Here is a 26,557-nt window from a genome sequence, read left to right as displayed (position 1 = left end):
TCAGTTGTTGAGGCAATCGTGTAAACAACAATCTGGGAAGGTGTAAGTATGTCATGGTTCGCAGTCCAACAAACAATTCCCTGGTATACACCAATATTTATTTACAGTGCTTTTTCTGAATTTCTTTTAATTATTTCCTTGTATCTCCTGTGTTAATCCCTGATGATTAAGCAAGGGAGCAAACCAGAAAATATGGTTGACACTTTTTTAGCAATATTCCGGCAATATCTTCGCAGGGAGCACCAGAAATGTGCTTCACACGATGTATCCATACAAGGAACAGAACCTGGACCGAATGCGTAACGAGCAAACGCTTTAACCACATGGCTACCCTATCGCATAGTCCACGATTAAGTTCAATACAGAAAAACAAATGTTTTGTAAGGCAATATCTTTATTACTTAATGTATTGTCAATTAGCAAACAAAGGTACAAATTATATGCAGCAAAAATATAATAATACCAAGATAATACCATTTACACAAAATCAACATGTAGACCATTGCTACAAATACATAGCTACTCATCATTGTGATAATACATAATTAACATAAAAATACATAAACCAATGAAGTATTTATTAAATACTTGACGAACAGGTGATCATCTTTTCACAGAATATGAAGATACTGGACCTGGTGAAACAATTTGACCAAGTGGGCAGCTTGGAGCCCTGAATAACTACTTGCAGTTACACTTAGACACTTGAGAACAGAGCTTGAAACTTTGTCCTCTTTTATATCGACTGTGATGTCATATCTTTTGTGACACAATGGGCAGTATGACGTCACAATAGTGACACGAAGTACACAACCAAACCTTGTAAGGCTTTCTTTACACATGCCCACGTTAGCTTACGAAGTAGGTATGCTACACACTTTAAATGCCTGTTATATATGCCCTAAACGTCTAACTGTTAACAAAAAGTGTTTGAGCATATAAAGGGCCATACTTTGTTAAAAGGCTATTGTCTGTGTGTCCTTGATAGACATGGAAAACCCACAATAATTCACAATAATTCACAATAATTTTGTCATGGTAGAAAGGAGATACACATACAATGCTTTCAATGTAGAGTTGGCTTACTGTAGATTTAAACATATATGTATTCACATTAACAATTAAAACCTCACACTGTGCTTTTGGTTCAAAATTCAATTCAGCGCAGTTATATGGAGTATTCACCATAACAACCTTATTGCCAAGCTGCTCTCATACAAGCACTGTAGTAGTAAACATAGAGCCACAAACCTCTGTAGCTCAACTCAATTATGAAAAAAAATAAAATTGATAATGTTTTATTAAGGTGACTAACATCTACAGTGAGTTTCAGAAAAACTCTGGCAAACAATTCTAGGAAAAGAAAAACACCATAATCCAAAATGGTTGAGTGCAAATCATGGTGTCATGAAAAACTTGAATATTCTAATTGTCAATACTATTAGGGATGGTGAGCTAAAGATATCTTCCATCAACATTCACACATGTAGCCAAGGAAAACTTGATGTAGGTAAGACTAACATGCATGAGATTCAAACACGTTTAGCTTCATATCCATGTCTTTTGAATGTTCATGATCAACTACCAAACCTTTCGTACACTCATAATACCACATGTAAATGACTGAACTCGGACATTTATTTATGAAATTGAAACCAATAACATAACTAGTATGAGAACAAGCATGCAGAGGTTATTTTAATACCAGCCATGATCGGTTTGGCAAAGGAATCTACACGATGGATGGAATCATATCATTCTTGGTTCTGTTCCGTATACAAACAATATTAGCACTGATCTGCTAGGGGCAATAAAAGATTTATTGCATGTGTGGAACACTGATTTCACACATGAGGTGGTCAGACTCGATGACTTTGTTGATGACATATCTCAACAGGGCAGATCGATGATCATGTCTGGACTGTCTGGACCAGACTCAATTATTGACAGACCGCCATAATATAGCTGGAATATTGCCAAGTGCTAGCTAAATATCAAACAAACAAACAAAGAAACAAATCACACTGTTGAGTGTGTTTTTACGCTGTTTTTAGTAATATTCCAGCAAGATCATGGTTGGTGGGAGGCACCAGAAATGGGCTTCCCACATGAGGAGGGATTCGAACCCAGGCCTTCAACGTGACCAGCTAATACTTTAGCCACTGCCCCCACGGCATTGAGAAGATAACAGTGTGTATAAGACCCAACATTAGACTCAGCCTTATGTTGACCCTGACATACTGGATACAATGTTTATCAGAAGAGCAGTCATTATATGCCCTATATTACTGACCAAGGATATGTATATATCAATGTCAAGACATGAATTATCAATACTTTGTAACAATACCTAATAAAAACTACTTTACAAACAAACAACACACATTTGAATTTTAGTAATATTTCGTTACAGCAACAATTGAATTCTGCTTGTAAAATTCACTTAATATGCTTATTATCTATCTTGTCATCCGTCAACTTCTAAGTAATGCCTATAAAACAATTTAATATGCTTATTGTATCACAAGTAGCTCAAAAAAGTAAATGAAACAGTTACCATGGTTACTGGTAACTACATGTATTATGATTTCTCTGCCATGATGGTTATCACTTCACATCAGGAGAATGATGGGTTGTTGTTCAGACAGCAGTACACAGGTGTTATGTCTGGGAGATACTATCTAATATATCATTGTGCATTGTCTGCCTATGACTAATAGGGAACTAGTGCTAGGTGTAAAAGTATTATAATATACTAAACAACTTTTGCTAGGAGATACTATCTAATATACCACTGTACACTGTCTATGACTAATAGGGAACTAGTGCTTGGTGTAAAATCATTCTAATACACATGTCAACTTTTGCTATGGAGATACCATCTGTAGACCAGAGTGCATTATCTGCCTATAACTACTAGAGACTTAGTTCAGGGCAGGAGGTCCTTCTGGGTAGGATACAGGGCTTCAACAGGTCCTAATTTTTCCACTCGAGTACCCGGGAGGCGCTTGAGTACCCGATACTAAGACCCTTCTGATAACACAATTATATTTATGAATAAGAGTTGATCGTGTATGCTTATGTAGCCTCCTTTCTCTAGCGAATAAAGGCACATGATATATAAGTAAAGCCTAAATAAAGTCAGCTGTGTTAGATTTTCATTATCGTAACTTTCTGGGACATGTTGACCCATGTACCTGGTACAAGGCAATGAGACCCGTGAAGATCTGGGGTAGAATAGGTCTTCAGCAACTCATACTTGCCATCAATCTCATTAAAATCAGATCTTAGTTCTCGCTATTGCTAAACAAAGATCTCAGGACGTCCCTTTAGGGCTCACATCAGAACGACCTTTCATCCAACCAATCAGAGCGTCGCTTACCAGATCATGACGGTGACAGTTGGAATGTTTTTCCCAATCACACCATCTCGAAAACCTAAACACATTGACTGTCAGAATGGGTTTTCTAAACATCCAACCACGAAATATTTAACACAGGGTATTCCGAACTACGGTTACGGGCTTTATGATTATATCCATACAATCTAGGCCATCTATAAGCCATTCCAGAATGTTCTTCTTATCAGTTATATTTTCTTAAAATTGAGAATACGTCAAAATATGTTTCGAAGCGTAGTTGCCAGTTTCAAACTAGTGTTGTAAAGCTCGAGAAAGCTGCCTTTTGATTGGCTAATGTCGATTTCTTGTCAGTCATTTCATTGGTCGGTCAAAATTCACGAAGGTCGTTCTGACGTGACCCGTAATGGGATGTCCTCAGATCTTTGTTTAGGGGTAGCAAAAACTAAGATCTGATTTTAATGAGATTGCTGGTACAAGGCAATGACAACACTATTAGTAGTAATCTATATATACACCAGCTTTCACTTGTAGCATAGATTGCTTGACTTAATAAATCTTTATTCATCATGTGTATTGAAATTAACAAATTACTTGAATTAGAGATATCTCCCCTTAGCATGCACTCGAGTCGACTCAAATTTTTCTGAAACTGACTCGGCCCCGAGTACTCGAGTACTTGTTGAAGCCCTAGCCTGATATACTTCAGGGTGAGAAATACTTCAGGGTGAGACATACTTCAGGGTGAGACATACTTCAAGGTAGGAAATACTTGGGAGTACTCATGTGGAACCCATGGCCATTGAAATAGCCGTGACCTACATGGTAGGAGCCAAACCTGGAACAGAATATACCATAATTGTGAGTGATTGAGTGAATTGAGTTTTAATCAACAATATTATAACTATAGTGAGTGAGTGAGTTTGATTTAACTCCACTTTTAACAGTATTCCAGTTATATCACGGCGTGTCGGCTTAATGTGGGAGGAAAGCCCGAAGTGATGCAGGTCTAAGACATTTACCACTTCGGTGAAACACGGGTATGGTGCTGACAAACCTAGAAACATAATCGGGGCGAACCGTATTATAACTATAAGACTAAAGTGACTGCCAGTAGTAATCAAGTTTTATCCCCTCACATTAGTGCTCGATAGTGTGAGGATAAGGTCACAAAGGATTCACTAACATTTGTCTCCATGAAGATGCCGGTCTTCAGTAACCCATACTTGTCGCAAAAGGCGACTATGCTTGTCAAAAGAGGTGACTAACGGGATCGGGTGGTCAGGCGTGCTGACTTGGTTGATGCATGTCATCATATCACACATTGCCTAGATCAATGGTCATTGTGCCAATTAGTGGATTGTCTGGTGCAGACTTGAATATTGACAGAATATCGTCATATAGCAGGAATATTGCTGCATGTGGCGTCTGACATCAATGTTACATCATCTTTATATCAATGATAGGGTACTGAGGAAAGATTCTTTCTCGCAATTCTTAACGAGGAATATTCCAATTGGAACAATGAAATATCCTTCACATGGTGTACCACAAATTATTGATTTATATAATCTTTCTGTGAAAGAGTCCTTACTTGGAATTAAACCGTATTCTCTCTTCCACCTTTTTACCATCGCTGGACGTCTTGGCGTGGTCGGAATATTTTTGCGGATCTCCTGGGATGCGGAACCTCGCTACCTGGACTTCTGTATCACTCAGACCGCCATGCGTGATCCGAGCATATCCCAGTCTACAATTGTCAAATTACAAGTGATAATTGTGCATTTGTGTTAACTCTTCATGGTTATTAATGCAGGATATTTACCAATCAAAACACTCGCGTGATAACCTCTATATACATGATGTATTCATACTGACAGTCTTCATCTGTCACCTTATTAACCCTTTATACATGATGTATTCCCACTGCCAGTCTTCATCTGTCACCTTATTAACCCTTTATACATGATGTATTCCCACTGCCAGTCTTCATCAGCCACCTTATTAACCCTTTATACCTGATGTATTCACACCATCGGTCCTCATCAGTCACCTTATTAACCCTTTATACATGATGTATTCACGCCATCAGTCACGTCATTAACCCTTAATACATGATGTATTCACACTGCCAGTCCTCATCAATCACCTTTTTAACCCTTTAAACATGATTTATTCACACCATCGGTCCTCATTAGTAACCTTATTAACCCTGTATACATGACATTTTCACACTGCCGGTCCTCATCAGTCACCTTATTAACCCTTTATACATGATGTATTCACACCACCGGTCCTGATCCGTCTCATCGATGTCCTTGACCTTCCCATGGTTGATCAGCTGGTAGTAATCGCGGCTCCTAGGCTGGGATGTCACATACCCCAGGAACACAGCAGGATTCTCACTGGTAATATTACAATGAATTTTCATGAAAATCTGAGAAGAGCAAAACAGAAAATAGTCGCCCCTGCTCAACATCCTCAGCAATTTTGCAGACCATCACCCCACAAAATATGCTTCCTATTTCATCCGAACATAAGACTGAGGTACATAGGTCAGGGTTTCTTTCTATTTTTTCAAAGCAGTATTTGCGCAACAAATGTACATTAATGGCATAACCACTGACAAAACTAGGATGGTGATGTAAGTTACGGTGGAACTTAAGGAAATCAAGAAAAATGGTTAAGGGTCCGGTGCTCCAGACTAGAGAAGGTTGGGAAACCAGAAACACACATATTCTCCACACACCCACCCCAAACTTTATCAACCAGTTTCACTTGACCATGATCAGTTGTGAATGCTTCAGCAGCCATACTGAAGAGCAAATCTCAATACGACATTGAGTTTATTGTGAGTGAGGGAATGACGTTTAATGCCGCTCTTACCAATTTTCCACAGGTATAGGAAGAGATTAAGGAGCCATACTGAAGAACATATCACACACTTTGCTGATGTTGGGAATTGAACAAGGGTTGAGCCAACACTACATCTACTCAACTACCCAACCACACTTAGCCTCTGGGCCACATTGCCCCACCACAGAGACAGAAAATATTTTTGGAAACATTTTCAAATTATGTTTGATGAAATGAACAAATGATTACATACGCATTACGTAGTTCAGTTGACAGGAATTTTGCCTGAAGCTCTCTGTCCAGCACATCGCGGTCATTGCCCATGTGCGTCACGACGAAGTCTACAAGTTTACCGGTGTAGTTGACTGTGGCGGTGATGGCTGGTGCAAGCTCACCTAGAGAAGAACAATCCCCCCAAAATATTATGCAAAATGGTTATTATATTCACTGCCATAGTACGGATGGACCGAAGTTAGGGTCCGGGTTGAGTGAACATTGTTTAATGCCACAGTGTGCAATATTACAGCTACACTACAGCAGCTTGTCAATAAATGGGCCAGGCAAACCAGTGAATGAGTGATCCAACCCCCATCATCAGAGACTCACTGACTGACACCCTGATCCCAAGTAGAATCATCTCTTATGACAAGCCTTGAGAAGATCCTGGCTACGATTATCCTTCAGCGAGCAATGCTTGCTGTAAGTGGCAACTAACGGATTCTGGCAGTCAGCCTCGCAGACTTGGTTGATGCATGTCATTGTATCCCAATTACGAAGATCGATGTTCATGATGTCAATCACTGGACTGTCTGGTCCAGATTAGTTTCTTTACAAATGTAGCAGGAATATTGTTTAGTACGGCACTTAACAACAATCAATCAATCAGTCCTATGATACGAATGAGGTACTGGGGATTAATTCTGATCCAGAATCTCCACGAGGGAGGAAATAACAGATCCCCAATAAAGGGAAGCATGTTACTGACATGTATCTCGAAGATAATGAAGGATTATCTGGTAATACAACACAATAAGATCATCAGACACTATCATTTCATTCAGTAAACTAACTGGTTCATATGACATATTTTATTTGAACTCTGCAGTAACTGTTAATCTGCGATATGGACATAGGCAGACCCAGAGGGGGTAGGGGGTCTGACCCACCCACCTTGAAAACCAAATGTAGTAGTATGATTTAGGCAGTAGAATTGACTGAGAGAGGATTTTGAAATTTTAGACCCCTCCCTTTCAAAAAAGCTGGATTCGCCTTTGATTCCTATGTTCCTTTATTTTTGTTCATCAGCATATGGAATAGTGGTGTCCGTGTCACATCAAGCCCTGGGTTCTGTTACCCACCCAAGCCCATTTCTGGTGACCTTGTTGCAGTATTGTTGGAAAATCGCTAATAGCTGGGAGCGGACACCATCTGTATTCGTAGGAGATCACATGACACCACAATACAAATAATGCAAACATCTAACCAATAGAACCCTTCTGTACTAGATATGAATACTTGTTACCACTGGTTATCGGCTCTCAACAGCTAAATTTATTCTTTAAAAATTGGTTGTCAATTCCTAAAGCGTACCCAAATTGCTGCCAATTCTTTACTTGTTGTATGAGAATATCTGGGTTAGAATAGGTCTTCAGCAACCCATGCTTGCCGTAAAAAGCAACTATGCCTGTCATGCTCATGCTCGCCGACTTGGCTGATGCATATCATCATATCCCAATTGTGTGGATCGATGCTCATGATGTCAATCGCTGGATTGTCTGGTCCAAACTCAATTATATGAAGACCACTGTCATATGGCAGGTATGTTGCTGAGTGCGGTGTTATACAACAACAAACTTTTTGTATGAATATACAATATGTAGCATCGACACTAACCGTGGGGCGATGGAAGCAGATGATGTGTGGACTTCACGATAGGATACTTCGACAGAATCAAATTCCTACGAATAAGAAAAAAAGAATTTGATATACAAGATCACCTCAGACATGCACACTTTACATCAATGAAATTAGAAATCTGTGGGTTCAATAAATTCATAATATCACTGACTGGTATCTATTATATTATTTTAAGTCTGTGACAGTCAGTTTTTGGTTTAACACCATTTGAAAAGTATTTCAGTTATATCAAGGCGTGTCGGCTCGATGTGGAAGGTAAGCCAACAAGAAATGAAGGTCCTAAATGATTACAAGTTGGTGAAACCCAAGAACATTGGCATGGTGCAGACAAACCAAGAAGTTATCCTCAGATCTGGAATTTGAACCTAAGATCATACATAGGTTTCTGGCACCTTAAGGGAAGGTGCGTGCGTGCATGCATGTACTATTCCGGAATGGTGTTTTTTGTCTGAGAATACACTGAACTGAAACTATACTTGCCTGGTCTAATGCTGGGTTTTATAGTGCTAGCCTACTAAGATACCAAGTCGCAGTTTAAAATCAATACGCCACTCAGACACAGTATATGTCGCGTTATTGCACTTATATTGTGATGTGTATGCGTGCGTGTGCGTGCGTATTTGTACTAGTCTGAGTTTATGTCGGTTTTCTAGTGCTAGACCATTGACATACCGTTCTGCATTCCGCCATTCCGACTCCGAGCAGACCAGTACATGTTCTAGACCCTTAATGCAGGGTAACAAAAAAATACTATCTTTAAATGTCTTTTGGTATGATGTGGCCGGTGATCAAACCCATGACCTTCCGTTCTCCGGGCCAATGCTCTACCAAGCAGGTGGTCAAATATTACAGGGTGTCATTCAAAGCTGTAAACTTTTGAACAATGACATGGCTGCACATGAGGCAACATCCTTACCCCCAAGTGTGGTCTTTAGTGGACACTCCGAAGTCAACGTACATCCCCAGACGCTCGCCCAGCCACATCCCCAGGTCATTGTTGCCTAGGAACGGCTTGGAGGCGTCACTTTCCAGCAGCGTGATGAAGTCAGCACCTGAAACATGCAGAATGTCACACATATTTTCACATTATCAAACCAGATGAAATCGATGATTGTATTAAGCAGACGTATGTATTATTTTACAGGTTCTAATGGTCTAATCCAGACCTGTCACAAATTTTCTTTGTTTTTTGTTTTGTTTGTTTGTTGTTTAATGCCACACTAAGAAACATTCCAGCTCTATGATGGCAGCTGACTGGTCAGACAATCCAGTGATCAAAATAGTCATTGTTTGTTTGTTGTTTAATGCCGCACTCAGCAATATTCCAGTCATATGACAATGTTCTGTAAATAATCAAGTCTGGACCAGACAATCCAGTGATTGACATCATGAGCATCAATCTACGCAATTGGGATATGATTATAGGCATAAACCAAGTCAGCAGGCCCGAGCACCCGATCCCTTTAATCACCTCTTACGGCAAGCATTCCAGCTCTATGATGGCCAGACAATCCAGTGATCAATATAGTGAGCAACTATGCAATTCATAAGGGTACGACGACATATTATCAACCAAGTCGCTGAGACTGACCATACAATCCATTTGGAGTCTCTTACGACCAGCACAGGTTGCTGGGGAATCCTCACAGCCAAGTCAGTATTTTCTGATGTTTCAAGTATCGTTTAATAGTCAAAGTAAGTAGTGAGTGAGTACGTTTTTACGCTGCTTTTAGAAAATTCCGGCAATATCACAGCAGGGACACCAGAAATGGGCTTCATACATTGTACACATGTCAGGAATAAAACCCGGGTCTTCGGCATGACAAGCGAACGCTTTAACCACTAGGCTACCCGACTGCCCTCAAAGAAAGTAAGTTTACCGGTATAACACTGGATCTTGTTGCTTGTTACATTATTGTTTTGTTTATCTTTTGTTAACATCAGTAATCAATTCTTTTATGATTATTGTAAATCTATGATGAAGCATGGTAGTCATGACAGTAGCATACCTGAGATCTGTTTGTGACACGAAACTCAGAGTGAGTGAGATTTTATGCAGCTTTTAGTACCTGCAGCTTTTAGTATCAGTGTCTGAAATAATTTGTACTCCCAAAAAGCCAGAGGTCTAGATGAATCCCTGAGGTGTTACCTGTTTTTTGGTTTGGTTTGTTGTTTTACGCCGCACTCAGCAATATTCCAGCTTTATGACGGCGGTCTCTAAATAGTCGAGTTTGGACCAGACAATCCAGTGATTGACATCATGAGCATCGGTCCACGCAATTGGGATCGATGACATGCATTAATCAAGTCAGCGAGCCTGACCACCCGATCCCGATAGTGGCCTCTGGCAACAGTCTGTAAATAATAGAGTTTAGACCAGACAATTGACATCATGAGCATCAATCCACACAATTGGGATACAATGTCATGCATCAGCAAAGTCAGTGAGTCTGACCACCCAATCCCGTTAGTCATCACTTACAATAAGCATGTCGCCTTTTACGGCAAGCATGGGTTGCTGAAGACCTATTCTACCCCGGATCTTCACGGGTCAGGTGTTACCTGTATCACTAAGTAACTGGGCCCCTCTCTCCAGGCTGGGCCAGCCCTTGTTATCATAGCCAAAGTGGTAGGTCCAGATGGCAGCGGTGAATTCATGCGGGGCGGTCTGCAGCACACACACACACAGGAAGGTGGATTATAAGACACATGCAAATATTACAATCAAAACTTTCAAATTGTTTTATAATTAGTTTCAGATTAGTTCATTTTCTAGGACGTTGAGTGATTTTCATCCAAAATGTCCTAAAGATTTTTTTTCCAATTTGGTAATGATTTATAAGAATGTCCTATCAAAAGCTGACAAAATCATGTTTGTTTGTTTGTTGTTTAACAGCAATATTCCAGCTATATGACGGAGGTCTGTAAGTAATCGAGTCTGGACTAGACAATCCAGTGATTGATATCATGAGCATCATTTCCAATTATCTCTATAAATACATATATGCATTACCAATAGATATAACTTGATCCAAAATTTTAACATTGCAATAATATTTATAAATGTGTAAAACATCGAATTCTGTCTAGAATAATAAATATTTGTTCAAAACTAGAACAATGGATGGGCATCAAAACATTGCATTACTTCTACAAAATGCAACTGTCAAGAGATGGGAATCAGGCATACAATAACATAGAGTAGTTAGAGTTACCTCCCTTCAATAACAAGCCATACTCACCTTAGGTGCATGGTCGTATTGACGAGGGTTGTACCTTGCACCCAAGCCCCCCAGGCCAGCCATGACTAGGAGAAATAACACTGAAATAAAGAAACAATTACACAAATTACTTTTAAACATAGACACAACTATTATCAAAAGTATTTCAGGATAAATACAAATCTCACCCAAGTGTCTTTTGATATCTCATTTTTAGCCTTGGAGTCTCAAACTTAACATTTTTGGTATCAAAAGACGCAAGAATGAGGTTCTATATATTACACCAAATCATTCCACTAACTTTTGAGCGTCTTGAGCGCAAAGTGATGTCATTTGATTGTGACATGGTAACCGATGACATCACAATGGTCTGTAAAGGATTGTGATGCAATTTCATTTTTATCTCAACCAATAACTCCCGTGGAAGACAGTTTGGGATGAAAATGTAGTGTATCAATGATATATTATATTATATCAAAATCATTTTCAGCTGATCAGCTAATGGTCATATAGTAAATACTTGTAAACAGATCTTTCTGTCAGATATCTGATCAAACATAAAGCGTCAATATGTTCTCACAAATGCTATGCGATGTAGATGGCATCTTTGTTTTGTTGATGGTGACAAAGGCAGCTCTGCTCTCCGTTATTTTACCACCTGAAAGACAATGAATCTATTATATATTCACATGGACACTGGGGCTGTTAGTTATGTGGGCCTTTATGAGTGGAAAATGAAAAGGATGTTTTCTGCGCGATTAACACTGATATGCTATTTGTGGAAACTGAGAGTATTTGGTTGTTTGGTTATGTTTGTTTGTTGTTAGACACAAAACTCAGCAATATTCAAGACATACGATGGCTGCCTGTAAATAATCAAGTCTGGACCAACAATTCATATAAGCGTGGTGATCCACGCCGTCAGGGTACGATGACATGCAATCAACCAAGTCACTGACCCAGACCACTCAATCCATTTTGTCAACTCTTACAACCAGCCTAATTTGCTGGGGACCTATTCTAACCTTGAATCCCCAGTAAGGAAATGTTATCTTAGGCAGGACCGCCTCCGTGGTCTTGTGGTAGAGCGTCCGCCCAGAGAGCGGAAGGTCCAGGGTTCGATCCCAGGCCGCGGCATACCAAAAGATGTTAAAAGATGGTACTTGTTGTTACCACGCACGCACGCATGCATGCGACGTTAAACCCAATTTCACCTCACCCCACCTCTCTTAGGAAGATTGAAGATTGAAGATTGTGATGGCAATCTGTCTGGATACAAAAGGAACTGTTGTTCGGCTTTGTTCCGCCCTTTCCTATCGCAACAGTTACTGTCCCTTTATTACTTGATAAAGTCCTGTCACTTGTTCTCAATCATATATCACAGAAGGAACACAGGAATGGTTTTAAAAGTGAGTGAGTTGGGTTTGACGCTGCTTCTAACAGTATTCCAGTTAAATCACAGTGTGTCAGCTTAATGAGGGAGGAAAGACCAAAGTGATGCAGTTCTCAGACATTACATCTTTCGTGAAAATCACTAACACGGGCATGGTGCTGACAAACCTAGAAACCTAATCGGGGCAAACCGGGATTCAAATCAACAAACAGAAGTTTTTTGCGGTCCCAGCGACTTCTGTTGCCTCCGAAACTGGGCCACCCGTGCACCACTTCACATGCTTCCTTCTGAGAACTAAACCCAAGTCTTCAGTGTGGTGCTTGTCTACCCTATCTCAAGATGATCAAGGAAAGTGGTCATACAAAACATTAAATGACATCTAAAAGGTCAAAAGACATACGCGAATACAGTCCAAACAGGATCATCACCATGACGAATCCTATCAGCCAATCAGTGTGCTCCCTGGTGTACACGCCCCCAGGGACAAAGTTGTAAGCTACCGTCCACACACCAAATAATACTTCGGCAACATACACCACCATGGCAAGAGTGAGGCTTGTTGCCGGGCAACCAGACATCTGGTCAAATAGTTTCGGCCAGACAGACATTACATACACTGCTAAAACCAGGCCACCTGAAAATAGAATAAACGTGGACATGATGGATACATACATGCATTACAATGTATATATCAGTTGGATTTAATATATTTCAGGGATGTGAGCAGGTTTTCCCCCCCAAAAAGAGGAAAAGTCCAGAAATTTTTTAAACATCTGATTGCATCTCAAGCAATTTCGTGCAGTTTGGACAATATTCAAACCAAGAAAAGTAGTAATTTTTCGGCGTGGTTTTTTAAATTATATTTTTATGCGGAAGATGATTTTTACCTGAGGACTACTGTTTTAAACAACATGATTTTCCGCGTTTCTGCGGAGATTTCACATCCCTGATATTTAATATATTGCTGCTTTGAGTATTTCAGTCATTTCATGTTAAAGTACACACAATCAATGGATAACAACTTCTTTATTTACTGCAAAAGGTGATGTTTCGGTACAGATCATGAGCCTTGCTTGACAACTGTATAAGGATCTATACCAAAACGTAGCCTTTTACAGTAAATAAAGAAGTTGTTATCCTGAAATTGAGTCGACTTTGTCATTTGTCAACTTCTAAGTAATGCCTATCAAACAATTGTATCATGGTGTTCTAACTCGATGAGAGTGAGTGAGTGAGTGAGTGAGTGAGTGAGTGAGTGAGTGAGTGAGTATGGTTTAGCGCTGCGTTTAGCAATATTCCATTGTACTCATGTTGGGAATCGAACCTGGGTCTTCAGCATGAGGAACAAAGTCCTTTTAACCCCTAGACTAACCTATGCCCTTCAGCTTGATGAGAGAGGAAAGCCAAGTGATTCAATTAGTGAGTGAGCTGAGTTTAATATCACTACAAACAGTATTCCAGTTATGATGCAGCGTGTCAGCTAAATGTGGGAGGAAATCCCACATGCAGACGTTTCCCACTTCGGGGAAACCCACGGGTATGGTTCTGACAGACCTAGAAACATAATCAGGGCAAACTGGGATTCCAACCAACCATCGTAGGTTTCTGGCGCGCCAAGTGGCGCAACCATGCAAAGCGAATTTACTTCTACTCCAGGATCTGTCAGTTGAGGATGTCAACACAAGCTGGGTCCTCTCACCTCCACCCAACAACTCGTACCACCTCCACATTGCCGCTGACAGGGTGGGAATGGAGCAACTGCCATCAAGGACACCCATACCGGTACTCCTGCATGTTTTGTCTTCCTTTCTACGGAATGATTTCCTTACCGAGGGTACTACGTATCGTGAGGGTAACTACGGTTCCTGATCTTTCAAGTACATGTACCTCCAGTTGCAACATTATTTCAGACCCAGCCTTACCTGTCACCAGGCATGGTGGTGATGTATTACAGGACTGGTGAAGCTGAACACACCCATGGGTTGAAGACAAAGTGGCAGTCTTGTCTAGTCCCTGCTCTGGCTCGACCACCATATCCCAGAAGGGGATATACAGTTGATCCAACCCGTTGTCCTACCAAGGGATAATTACACTGTCGTGGAGGGATAAGTTAAACATATCCCCTTATTTACTTATCCTGACACAACACGTCATGACTGCCCACCCTGTCTATGGGATATTGAAGGGAAAAGTGACAAGTAGTACAGGATTATGCTGGGAGCGAGGTAGTCGGAGGGTGTGTTCCGGTGATTATTTTACATTGTTCAAAACTGTTATATGATCGAAGCAAGAGGGAACATTGCATATTGACAAGAAGTACAGGATTAGGCTGGGAGCGAGGTAGTCAGAGGGGGTGTTCCGGTGATTATTTTACATTGTTCAAAACTGTTATATGATCGAAGCAAGAGGGAACATTGCATATTGACAAGTAGTACAGGATTATGCTGGGAGCGAGGTAGTCGGAGGGTGTGTTCCGGTGATTATTTTACATTGTTCAAAACTGTTATATGATCGAAGCAAGAAGGAATATTGCATATCGACAAGAAGTACAGGATTAGGCTGGGAGCGAGGTAGTCGGAGGGTGTGTTCCGGTGATTATTTTACATTGTTCAAAACTGTTATATGATCGAAGCAAGAAGGAATATTGCATACCGTTGTGGAGGGACAAGTTCAAAAATATAGTTAAAGTGCAAATGTCTTTCAAATGCTGAGGTCATTGTCATGGTTGCTGGAGGTAAGTGGGCCATGTACCTATTCAGCAGTCCGTCATAGGAAAGAGGTGACTCTTTAAAGTTCTATAGGTCCGTAGACCTTGCCAAAGTGGTCCAAAGCAATGAGTGTTTTGCATTTGAACAGCTAATGGGCAATTGATTTAGTAGTCAAATTGGCAAAAACGTTAAAAAAACGTCTAAAATTGGACTGGAATTCTCTGAGTCCTTTTCAGAAATATTCATACAAAGTTTCAGCTTGTAAACAAAAATCAGTCCAATCACTCCACTCTCAGCTACAGGGTAAACCACCCATGCCTGCAATATACATGTGTTATCAAGGACCAATCAAAATCCCTCTCTCACCTCCAAAACCCATCCACCTAGGCAGGAAGTACATCGCGAAGAAGCCAAGGAGGCCACACACCCACCACCAGGTGGTGTTGGAGACATGGTGGCACTGTGACATGTAGGCGCCGAACGCCAGACTCAGCAGTACAAGGCCCCTGAAAACAGAGAACAAGTCTGTGAAACTGTAACTCATTTTCTCAATTTCTCACAGTGCCAAGTTCTCTTTATCTACAAAACATGCACACGATTTTGTTTTTTAATGGTCTCTCTTCCACATCTTGAAAAAGAAAATAAAGAAAAGTTTTCACAAGACATATTTACCAAGGCATAAAAATCAGAGAGCAAATTCCAAAATTACATGTAAAACAGTGCTACACTGGTGACCATGGTTACAGGAAATGGTTGGATGATACTCACCCCCATGGATAAGGCATAGGGCCATGGTCAGGGTAACCTTTCACCACCCATCGGAGGATCAGTGACACCTCCCCAAAACAGGCATGTGTCACATACAACAGACTGCCAAACCCAAGAGATGCTGGGATCCAATATGGCCGCTCTGCTTTTGATAGTCGTTTCGAGCCATCTTCGATTCTGTCATCCCCTGAAAATAAGAAAAAGAAACCAATCTTGCTTGATCATATCTTTAATTTACATCCCATTGTGTAGATTAGTCTGAGACACCACGATATCCAGTTATATATGTGACCGCTAAGCTTCTAGCACCTGGGTTTTATACTCCCCAGGAAGCTGAGAATGAAACCATCAAGTGCACATTGATCCATTGACCAGGTTAATAATACTGTAGCACCATGACCATTCATTTGGTGAATAGAATCAGGTGCATCAAAAAATACCTTAGTAATATTATTATTTGTATTACGACCGTACAAAATGGCACCATTATAGAGCTATTGTACACTATCCCTGTCTGGGATCAATTTTCATCTTGACCATGTTGACTACCAGTATATATGTTATTCTATCCAAATATTGAGGACAGGTGATTTCATCGGTGGATGTTCATAATTACCTGACATGATCTGATCAAGAGCAGCAATAGCGCCAAGGGAGATAACTGCTGTGTTTGTTGAGTTTGACCACCAGGTGGGGACAAATGATGTCAGCCATATCCGACTGGACAGGAATGCAAACATCCCTAACATCAAACTCCAGTAGAACTGGGACCTAAAAAAACCAAAAACAGCATTTGGACAATAATCATAGCCACCTACACATGCTACAAGTACAAGTGGATGAATTACAAATTTTCAATCTCACCATATCACACATATCTGCAGTGGTTGATGCATTATAAAAAGCAAAACTCCTAAACTTTTAACATGTGTTTATTGATGAGAGAGTTAGTTTTTATAACAAAGACATAGGTGAGGTCTTTTTATATCCAATCCATATTTGAATTGTTATTTCGGTTGCCAATGTTTAAAACTCAAAAAACATGTTTATGTATAACATTGTATAAAACGTTTATAACATGCTAATTAAGTCTTATGTCCACCAATCAGTGATAAGTTCAGCGACATCACACAAGACCCAGTGCATAATAACTAATATACCTGATCCTTGTACTTGGACTGAAGAGCAGAGCAGCCATGACAAGTGTCGCTGTTCCAGATCCGACAGCTAGTGTCACTAACCGTGACAGTGTTGTTGGCATCTGAAAGGACGCAAGACATCCAACACATACTAGCCGCAGCAGACCAAGGACCCATCGGTTCTGTATCAGGCACAGGAAGCCGGGGAGGATGCAGAATATGGGACAGAACCACACAGCAGCAAAGGCTTCGTACCCCGATATCTCCAGCTCGTTGAGAGGGTAGAACCAAATCATGGGAGCCAGTGCCTGGAACAAGCTCCAGAACACAAAGCCTGAAAACCCAAACAACATATACTTAGTCCTTGAAGAAATACCAGTGTACAAATAAAGGGGGAGTGGGGGTGGGGAGGCTGAAGATTTGTTGTTGCAATAGTATAGAATTTAGGGATCCTATATCATTTCCACATTAGGGTTACGCATTACAATGTAATTTACATGCTTGTTCAACCACTGAATAACTTTTATGTATTCCAGAAATTGATTAAAGGGTGAGTGAGTGAGTTTGATTTTACGCCACATTTAGCAATATTCCAGCATTATCACAGCGGGGGACACCAGAAATGGGCTTCACACATTGTACCCATGTGGGGAATCAAACCTGTGTCTTCAGCATGACAAGCAAACGCTTTAACCACTAGGCTACCCGACTGCCCCTTGATTAAAAGGACTCAGGAATAAACAATAATGGTGCTTACTGTAATTTTTTACCTTTTTTGCTCTTTGGGAATGATAATATTTATGAGTGTGCAAAATAGTTAAAGTTACAATTATAAGAAAGTAATCACACAGGCCACCATGTTATAGTTATACGGCCAACTGGCTTGTTTTAAAACCCACTGACCGTGTTTTGCAACACAAAATATCCCAATACACAAAACTAGGTCCCAAATGTAAAGTGGTGATACCAACCATGCTAACAGGCCACATAGTAAGCATTTGAGCATAAATCTACCATAGGCTCAGTCACTGGCAGTCCTAGGAGTTTGATTAAAACCTAGCAGTTAATGACTGCTACACACAATGTTTCAGTTCAAGGAATACAAGGAAAGTTCTTATTTTCCAAAATTCTCAGGTATTTTAACATTGTACTCAGTGCAATAATGTAAAACTAAGCATTAAAACCTCTACTTCTTTGGTCCTGTTATCAGTGATATCAGAGCTACAGATAAGTAGCGTATTTACATAAAATATTCCCCCCTCTTTCTCTTTCTCTCTCTCTCTCTCACACACACACACACAGACACACACAGACACACACAGACACACACAGAGACACACATATGTATAAAAACAGCATGCGTACAAAGGAGCGCATTTCTGAAATACAATTACAAGCTTATTTACTTTCCGAGTCAAGCCTATACATTTAGAACAGTTATATTCATCTAAAACATTATTTCATTTTTTTCAGAATCTTAACATGTTCCCTAATTTTGGGGAAAACCAAATAGAGTAAAAAATAGATGAGTGAAAAAATATTGATTACCCAATGAAAAATCTAATAACCCAATTAAGATAGACACCCTAGAGTAAAAACTCAATTCCTCAAAAAGTTATCTAGAGCTCTGGATGCACAACTTATCTTTAGAGTGAGTGAGTGAGTATGGTTTTACGCCACTCTTAGAAATATTTCAGCAATATCACGGCGGGGGACACCAGAAATGGGCTTCACACATCAAACCCATGTCAGGAATAGAACCCAGGTCTTTGGCGTGACGAGTGAACGCTTTAACCACTAGGCTACCAGACCGCCCCACTTATCTTTCAAAAAGCCTATGAGTAGTTATGACTATATCAACATGAACTGGAATATTCAACAGCCCAACATGTATACATGCTGAAGCTAGTGATGCTCTGATTGGTCGGATGAAAGGTCGTTCTGATGTGACTCCTATTGGGATGTCCTCAGATCTTTGTTTAGTGGCAGCGAGAACTAAGATCTGATTTTGAGTCCATCGCTGTGCCCACAATTGACGTTGACGTCTGTGTAACTAAGTCAGAATCGGCCCGCAGTATGGCCGTTGTGCTTGAAGGTGAGCAGTTCTCAGACGGTTTCGAACAGTTTGCGCACTCAGTCTACCCCTAAACAGTTCATTTATGGTTGGTATAGGCGTCAAAAATCGGTTACGGAGGTGACGTAGGACAATCTGACGATCCTCAGCATGTGATGTCACATGTGGTCGACCTGGCCGAGGGCGATCAGCGGTGGTACCTGTTTGCGTCTGTAAATCATACACAGTCCGTCGACTACAACCCATCATCCTTGTGACTTCAGCTACGGACGTTCCCGTCTGCAACATGCTGATGGCATGTTCACGTTGCACATTTGAAAGGCGTGGCATGACAAATGGCCGTAAAGACTTTTGTTTTCTTGTGTTTTTCTTTTTTGTTAATGACTGCTAATAAGTATGGCTGAAAACATGTGCGGTATTATGGCCATGCGACCAGTTGCACGTGAGAAAAACCACTTTTGCCACTATCAATGACTATAGTGCTGTGCACATGATTTTGATCGATTCACCTGCACAAAAACGGGTGTTATCTGAAGACAATACGTGGCCATTACTGTTTAAATACACAATAAGGACCCACAATGATAACTGGTCAAAATGTTAAAATTTTAGAATTGTGAATTTTTTAAGTTGGTTCAGTATATTTACCACTTCATCATGTTCATAGTGTCTCAGATATTTACAGAAAACAAGGTGTTCAAAGTGAAGCCCTTTTCCCTCTACATTCTCAACATAGTCTCTATCAGAAGTGTTTGGCTTGTGTTGGGTCTGACTTGGTCCGGGCTGTCAAAATCAACTTAAACATCACAGATGAAACAACAAATGTGTTTATATCTATAGACAAGTATTATGTCTACCTAAATACCACTTTATAGTGTCTCAGATCGCGGTATTTAAAGAAAACAAGGAGCTCAAAGTGAGGATCCTGTGTGTAATCGGTTTAATTGTACGGTATACCTTGTAGACAGACAGACAATAATTTATTAATGTCTCACTTCTGTATATACATAAAACAGCTTTGTACAAATAAACATGGATAGAATGTACAGAACCATTCAATAGAATTATGAGAGATTATTAACAGAATATCCCACTGCTTAGTATATGATAAATTGTTGAATTCACATTAGATAAGGTTGAGAATTAAGTGTGTGTTTTCAATACATCTTAGACTGGTGAGTCGTCTGCTCGATGATAACCAGCCTACTCATATTTTTACCCTGTTCCCCATTGTTCGAAAGTGTGTCGTCTGCTACCCCAGCTGGAGCCATCTGGTAACAATTAATCACAAGCTGTCAATAAATAATACATTATAATACATCAAGATGGCAGTTTCCATGTAACGATTAAGTATTTCTAAACAACTTAAAGATATGTACAATATCTAGATATATGTATCTTTAATTTGCTCAGAAATACTTAATTTTTACATGAAAACTGTCATCTTGATGTATTATTCTGTTTTGTAAATTGACAGCTGGTGATTGAGCCGTGATTGCTGCCAAGAGCGGTCACACGAGATACTGAGTTCAGCGAACCCTTGTGGTCTTATGTGACGTGACAATGAACAGTTTTCAATGCCTTTGAACAACGACAACATGTGACTATCGGACTCCAAAATTTCATATTTGTATCTATGTTATCAAATTAAAAATATCGACTTTATTAGGTTCAATAAATTTACTAACAAATCTACCTATTGCGCATTGAGCAATTATCTCCTTTAGCTGTATGCGTAGTATAGAGCTTTATTACGCGTGACCTTGCAATGCTGTACATCATATCTTATTCAAGCTGTATCACGGAGAGTGAGTGATTATCTCCCTTACCCGAAAAGCTCTTTTGCGCACTACCTATGCAATGTATCGTATGTTATTCAGGCAGCCATCGAGAATTAAGGTCAAGCATGTCGTTCCCCTTTCACACTGCTATTGCAAATTATTGTTCAAAACAATTAAATACCAGGCTTCTATGAAGCATGACTTTGTTCAATAAACAACACATGTAAAACAACGGGTTTGATATCAGATATTTGTAATAAGTTGTCTTCATGATCACATGTATGGTGCTTTCTGTGCAGATTTGAGCAAAGTTTCAAGTAGTTCACTGTATGTAAAATATGATTCATACCGTTTCATACGGCGGTTTATGGTTCTGCATGGTTTATTGTATTGACAGTTGTTTTAACTTCCTGCAGAGATTATACACCCGTATGAGATCTTTGCTTCTGGATACATGGGAAATCAATATGTTGATCCTTAGTTTGCAATTATTCTCCTGAAAAATAATGCGGTTGCATGATATATTCACGATGTTTGGCTTGAACATAGTAACATTCTTCTGAACATACTTCAAATTTAAGCCAGAAGTAATCACAACACAAACCCAGTTAACCAAACGGAACCGTACACAAGAGTAGTGAGTGAGTGAGTTGGTTGGGTTTAACACCGCTTTGAATAGTATAATTCCAGTTATATCAGTTGATGTGGAAGGAAAGCCCGAAGCGATGCAGGTATTAGACGTTCACCACTTTGGTGAAACCCATGAGCACGGGTATAGTGCTGACATTATAATTGGGGCGAACCGGGATTCGAACACACTGTCATAGGTTTCTGGCGTGCCCAAGGGACACCACTCTGCATAGCGAATTGCAGCGCATAAGGCGACTTTGACCAACCATGCCCTTGTACAAAACTGTAACAAACTATCATACAATAAAGATGTTGAAGATGAGATATGTATTGCGTAACATTCCATGAACATGATGAAGAAACAGTGGCAATATTACAAACTACAAAATATATGCACAATAAGTGCAAAACACATAATCAGAACATTCAACATACAGAGAAGGCACATTATAACAAGTTTATTTTAAAACAAGTGTATTATAATAATGTGGAAACAATATGAGAATTGAGCCAAACACTTCTGATAGAGTCTATGTTCAGAATGTAGAGGGAAAAGGGCTTCACTTTGAGCTCCTTACACTCTTTAAATACCGCTATCTGTGACATTATAAAGTAGAATAAAGGTAGATATAATACTAATCTATAGATGTAAACATATTTGATGATACGTCTGTGTGTGTTGATTTTGACAGCCCGGGCCAAGTCGGACCGAACACTTGTCAGACTGTTGAGAGTATGGGGAGAAGAGGTCTACTATCACCAACATGTCTGCTTTAAATACGATGAACAGTGACATTATTAAGTGGTATTTACTTAGATATAGTACTGTCCTATAAATTTAAACGCTATGCCGACAGATGGAAATTTGTATCACGATAGCTAGAAGTACTTGTTACGTTTCAAATCCTATTTCGGTTAACGATTGCCCTTTTGCATGTTACCTAGATCAGCGACGCTAACACACAACTCCACTTTCTGGTTTCCAAACGATTTACTCCGATTCACTTAATTATGGTGCACGTTCTTGGTTGATGATTGTTCATTAATGTCATGTGTGTGTGTTGCATCAATGATATGTTGGTATGGCCACCGATAATGGAGTAATTAGCCAATTCAACTTTGGCCAGTCTCGGCCCGGCCCGGCCCGACTTTTAGGCCATCCCCCCCTGGAGCTGAATAACATGAATGTGAAGCATTTCTGTTTGGCACAGGCTACAACTGGACAGCCTTAGAAATTTGTTTTGTCTTATGACCAGTCCAGAGGACTTGTGTAAACCTTAGTCCTCAGAGTTTGTAGTTAGTCCTGCTTGAACAAGACAAATATATTGACTATGCTTTTATTTTCTGTCAGTTTTATTCAGTTGCAATTTTTAGCAAAATTGAAGCATTGACAACTGGTTCAGAATTATAGACCTCAAATACTACTCATTAATGAGGACTATCATCATTAGATTTTTACTTGACCTCAGCACATTTTAGTTGTCTCGGGCTAAAGGACTATCGTGAATTTTGAAGGATTGTTAGATGTTGTGAAAAGACTATTGAGTTTTTTACATTACATCCTACATCTGCATCTGACAACTTATGTTTTCAAGAAAATGAAACGTTATTAATTATATTCTCTGACTCAGTGAATAGCCCTCTATAATATTCACTTTGTTCAGTAAAGTGTTTAGTAAACATATATTAGGGGTGAGACGATACATAGGTCATGATACAATATGTATCGCGATACCCATATTAAAGGGGCACTAATCTAACGCCATTCCCCGGACTGGTTGTTGCCTTTGTTATTGTTTTTTCCCCCGTGAGTACCCGGATGATACGCAACGCAACTGAGCGTGACCAGAGACTGGGCTACCGTCTGCAAGGACAGCTAAATAAACTTGGAGGCTGGAGGCAATATTTGTTTTACGCATTTTTGAATAAACACTGATTGGTTAAATGTGATATATAAAGATTCGACAAAGGGCGCATGTTAATTAATTTCTTCAGCCTAAACAAACAGACAAAAAGAACGGCGGAGCTCATCGGAAGTCGTCATTTTGAAATACCCCAGATGGTTATAGTTTAATACTAAAAAAAAGTATCCATGCAGTGAAAGCATTTTCGGATTTCGGATTGCGTCGATAATACGATTACTACTCCCTTGTTGTCATCCACGTTTTCTCGTATAACCCTACACATGTGTATTTGTTGTCATTCACTTGATGCTCAGTTAATGAATTTATTACAGGTACAATATAGTGGTAGCACCACTTAGATTACCTGACAAAGGTTCTCATTTGGCATTTATTGTGTCTGGGGTAATTATTCAATCTAAATCCAGGTTTGAAGTGAGGTGAAATGTGCGTTATGTAATATGCACGTGGCAGCCCAGCAAGAGATGAAAGATCAGTTGATTTACTTTTTTAGGTAAATCAACGGATCGTTCCTAGTCATCAAAGGATTAACAGAAAATACGTTGATTGATTAATCACTGTTATCTTGCACAGTGGATATGTCAAAAGTGAGTGTTTACATGTCTAGGTTTACTAAAACAAAGGGAATACACTCATATCATGGCGTGAAGTGCCGATGAAAAAACAACATACTTTGTTCAAAGGGTTAACTGATAATACGTTGATTGGTTGCTCATTGTTATCAAACTCAGTGGATTTTTTAGGAACCGTGGACGTAATGAAAATAGTTGTCACGTGGCCTTTCTCAGCCAACCCTTGAGACTTGACACCTATGTGAAACACCTGAAACAATCCAAGTGATCAGTTGAGAAACGAACACTGGTTATAATATCCCGAAACGATATATATCTTTTAGAATATTTGATAGTTACAGAGACACGTGACATCGAATAAGTTATTTTGTATAGCTGCAGATGAGTGGGACATTATTCCTTTGTGTGGATATTCACGGATACATTCCTCGAACAAGGAAGCTGCCTATTTATACACATAAATTTGGTAAGTTGTAATTATGGTATTTGCATTTTGTTTTCCTTCATTTGAACCGATTCGTTCTTGTTTCTCTACGTCTTGGTTGGGAAATTCTTCAATGCGCGATAGACGTTGTTTTCACAGGTCATTTCTTTGTAAGCGTGTATAGATTACCGTCAATTTGTAAAATGTGATTCTCTCAGGCAATTTATAAAATGTGTAAATATTTCAGTCATTTTGACTAAAAAATCTGTCCAGATTGATTAAGACGATCAAAGGGCCTACAAACATCACAACAGATTATTATGTAGGATTAGAAGCTAAACTACATAGAAATGTACTTTTCAACGTAACATTTTCAGTCTCTTGGTGATGACATTAAACATCAAAATGTTTGGAATTCGTTATCATAATAATACAGATGGAAATGTTTTTCAGTCACTTTGTAAAATAACTGAATATTTGTACGTTCAATAAATATGTTACACATTTTGACAGTAAAAAAATATACACACTATAAAAAAAGCAATGCTCAGATGAAATATTTACTTTGTGTTGCAAGTCAAAATAGTGTAAACGAAAATCGCAAAATTACCAAGCAAGTGACTTATCAAAACTTCGCCACCATTACCGATGCTACCCACAAAGATACCTACATTTCCTTATTATCTCGAAAACTGTATTTCATTTTGTTGATCAATGTGACCATACGCTCTTATTACTACCGGTATCCATAAAAGTGACTAATGCGCTTACGAATGGCGCAACAGAGGTCGCGAGCTAGTCTAGATTTCTGCTCTACATCCGGGTACTCACTGGGAAAAAACAATAACAAAGGCAACAACCAGTCCCGGGGAATTGCGTTAGATCAGTGCCCCTTTAATGTCAAGCACATGGAAACATTTGACTTTTCATATTTCAGAGCAGGTTCAAAAGGAAAAGCAAGCTGTAGACACATGTTTGAGCGGCTATTTGTATTATTGAACATGATATGCTTATTACAACACAAGCGTATCGTCTTGTATCGATACAGAAACAAAACATATTGTGTATCTTATCGTCGCATCAAATCTCACGATGCACTGGTCTATCGCTTCACTCCTGACATATATCTTGATACATCTGACAGCATCTATATTCAAGAAAATATGTACTAGTTAAACATGTTTAAATGATATTCATCCAACTTAAGTCAAGGATTATTTGGCGAGTCCAGATAGCCTCAGCTATAGGAATTGTCAGGGGGCTCCATTTGGATTATATTTTTAATTGAATTTGTATAGATACATATTTTTAAATACGATAACTTATTTCTGGAACTAAGGTAAGTCTAAACACTAAGTGACTAAGTGGACTTGTTGATACAGTGAATATTTATTTCATAATCAGTCAGTGTCGGTAAACAGTAATCGACTTGGATATCCCCAGAAAATTAAATTACCGATAACGTGATTCCATCATCTCTATCATTGTCAGCGGGCATTGTGCATAAAAAAAAAGATTTCAGTTGCTGAAACTGACAACCCTTTCCATTGACTTGTAACAAGACAGAGTTATCTGCCTTTGATGTTCACCTAGTCCGACTTCCTTGTCTCGGTGATGTTGCGTGTATAGGTGGTTCGTTATGTGAGCATGTCAGTGAGAAATGATTTCTATTTAAACAAACATACCGTTAATAGTGTCTCTGATAAGTGTCTTCGCGCTTGTTGTCTGCACATCCCCCATTTTGGCACGTTCGTCTTTGCCGCTGGTCTTCTTTCGCCAACTTGCTTCCGCCAT

General features: G+C 39.5%; 1 protein-coding gene across 1 annotated transcript; it reads right to left on the bottom strand.

The window, feature by feature from the left end:
* Nucleotides 1-450: 450 nt before the first annotated feature.
* On the bottom strand, nucleotides 451-26,557 carry LOC139450070 (PGAP2-interacting protein-like). The gene is made up of 15 exons (XM_071231710.1): nucleotides 26,449-26,557; nucleotides 17,382-17,694; nucleotides 16,838-16,992; nucleotides 16,222-16,408; nucleotides 15,820-15,959; nucleotides 13,146-13,379; nucleotides 11,933-12,010; nucleotides 11,374-11,453; nucleotides 10,694-10,799; nucleotides 9,048-9,183; nucleotides 8,108-8,172; nucleotides 6,468-6,609; nucleotides 5,614-5,763; nucleotides 4,953-5,108; nucleotides 451-4,196 (listed from the first exon to the last, which is right to left on the bottom strand). The coding sequence occupies exons 1-15, from the start codon at nucleotides 26,555-26,557 to the stop codon at nucleotides 4,115-4,117; spliced, it is 2,133 nt and encodes a 710-aa protein (XP_071087811.1). The 3' UTR covers nucleotides 451-4,114.

This window comes from Haliotis cracherodii, unplaced genomic scaffold, assembly GCF_022045235.1.
Source record: "Haliotis cracherodii isolate W230 unplaced genomic scaffold, xgHalCrac1.p SCAF_8, whole genome shotgun sequence".
Classification (NCBI taxonomy): domain Eukaryota; kingdom Metazoa; phylum Mollusca; class Gastropoda; order Lepetellida; family Haliotidae; genus Haliotis; species Haliotis cracherodii.
The sequence above is the reverse complement of the archived record's forward strand: the minus strand, read 5'-3'. Positions and strand labels throughout refer to the sequence as shown.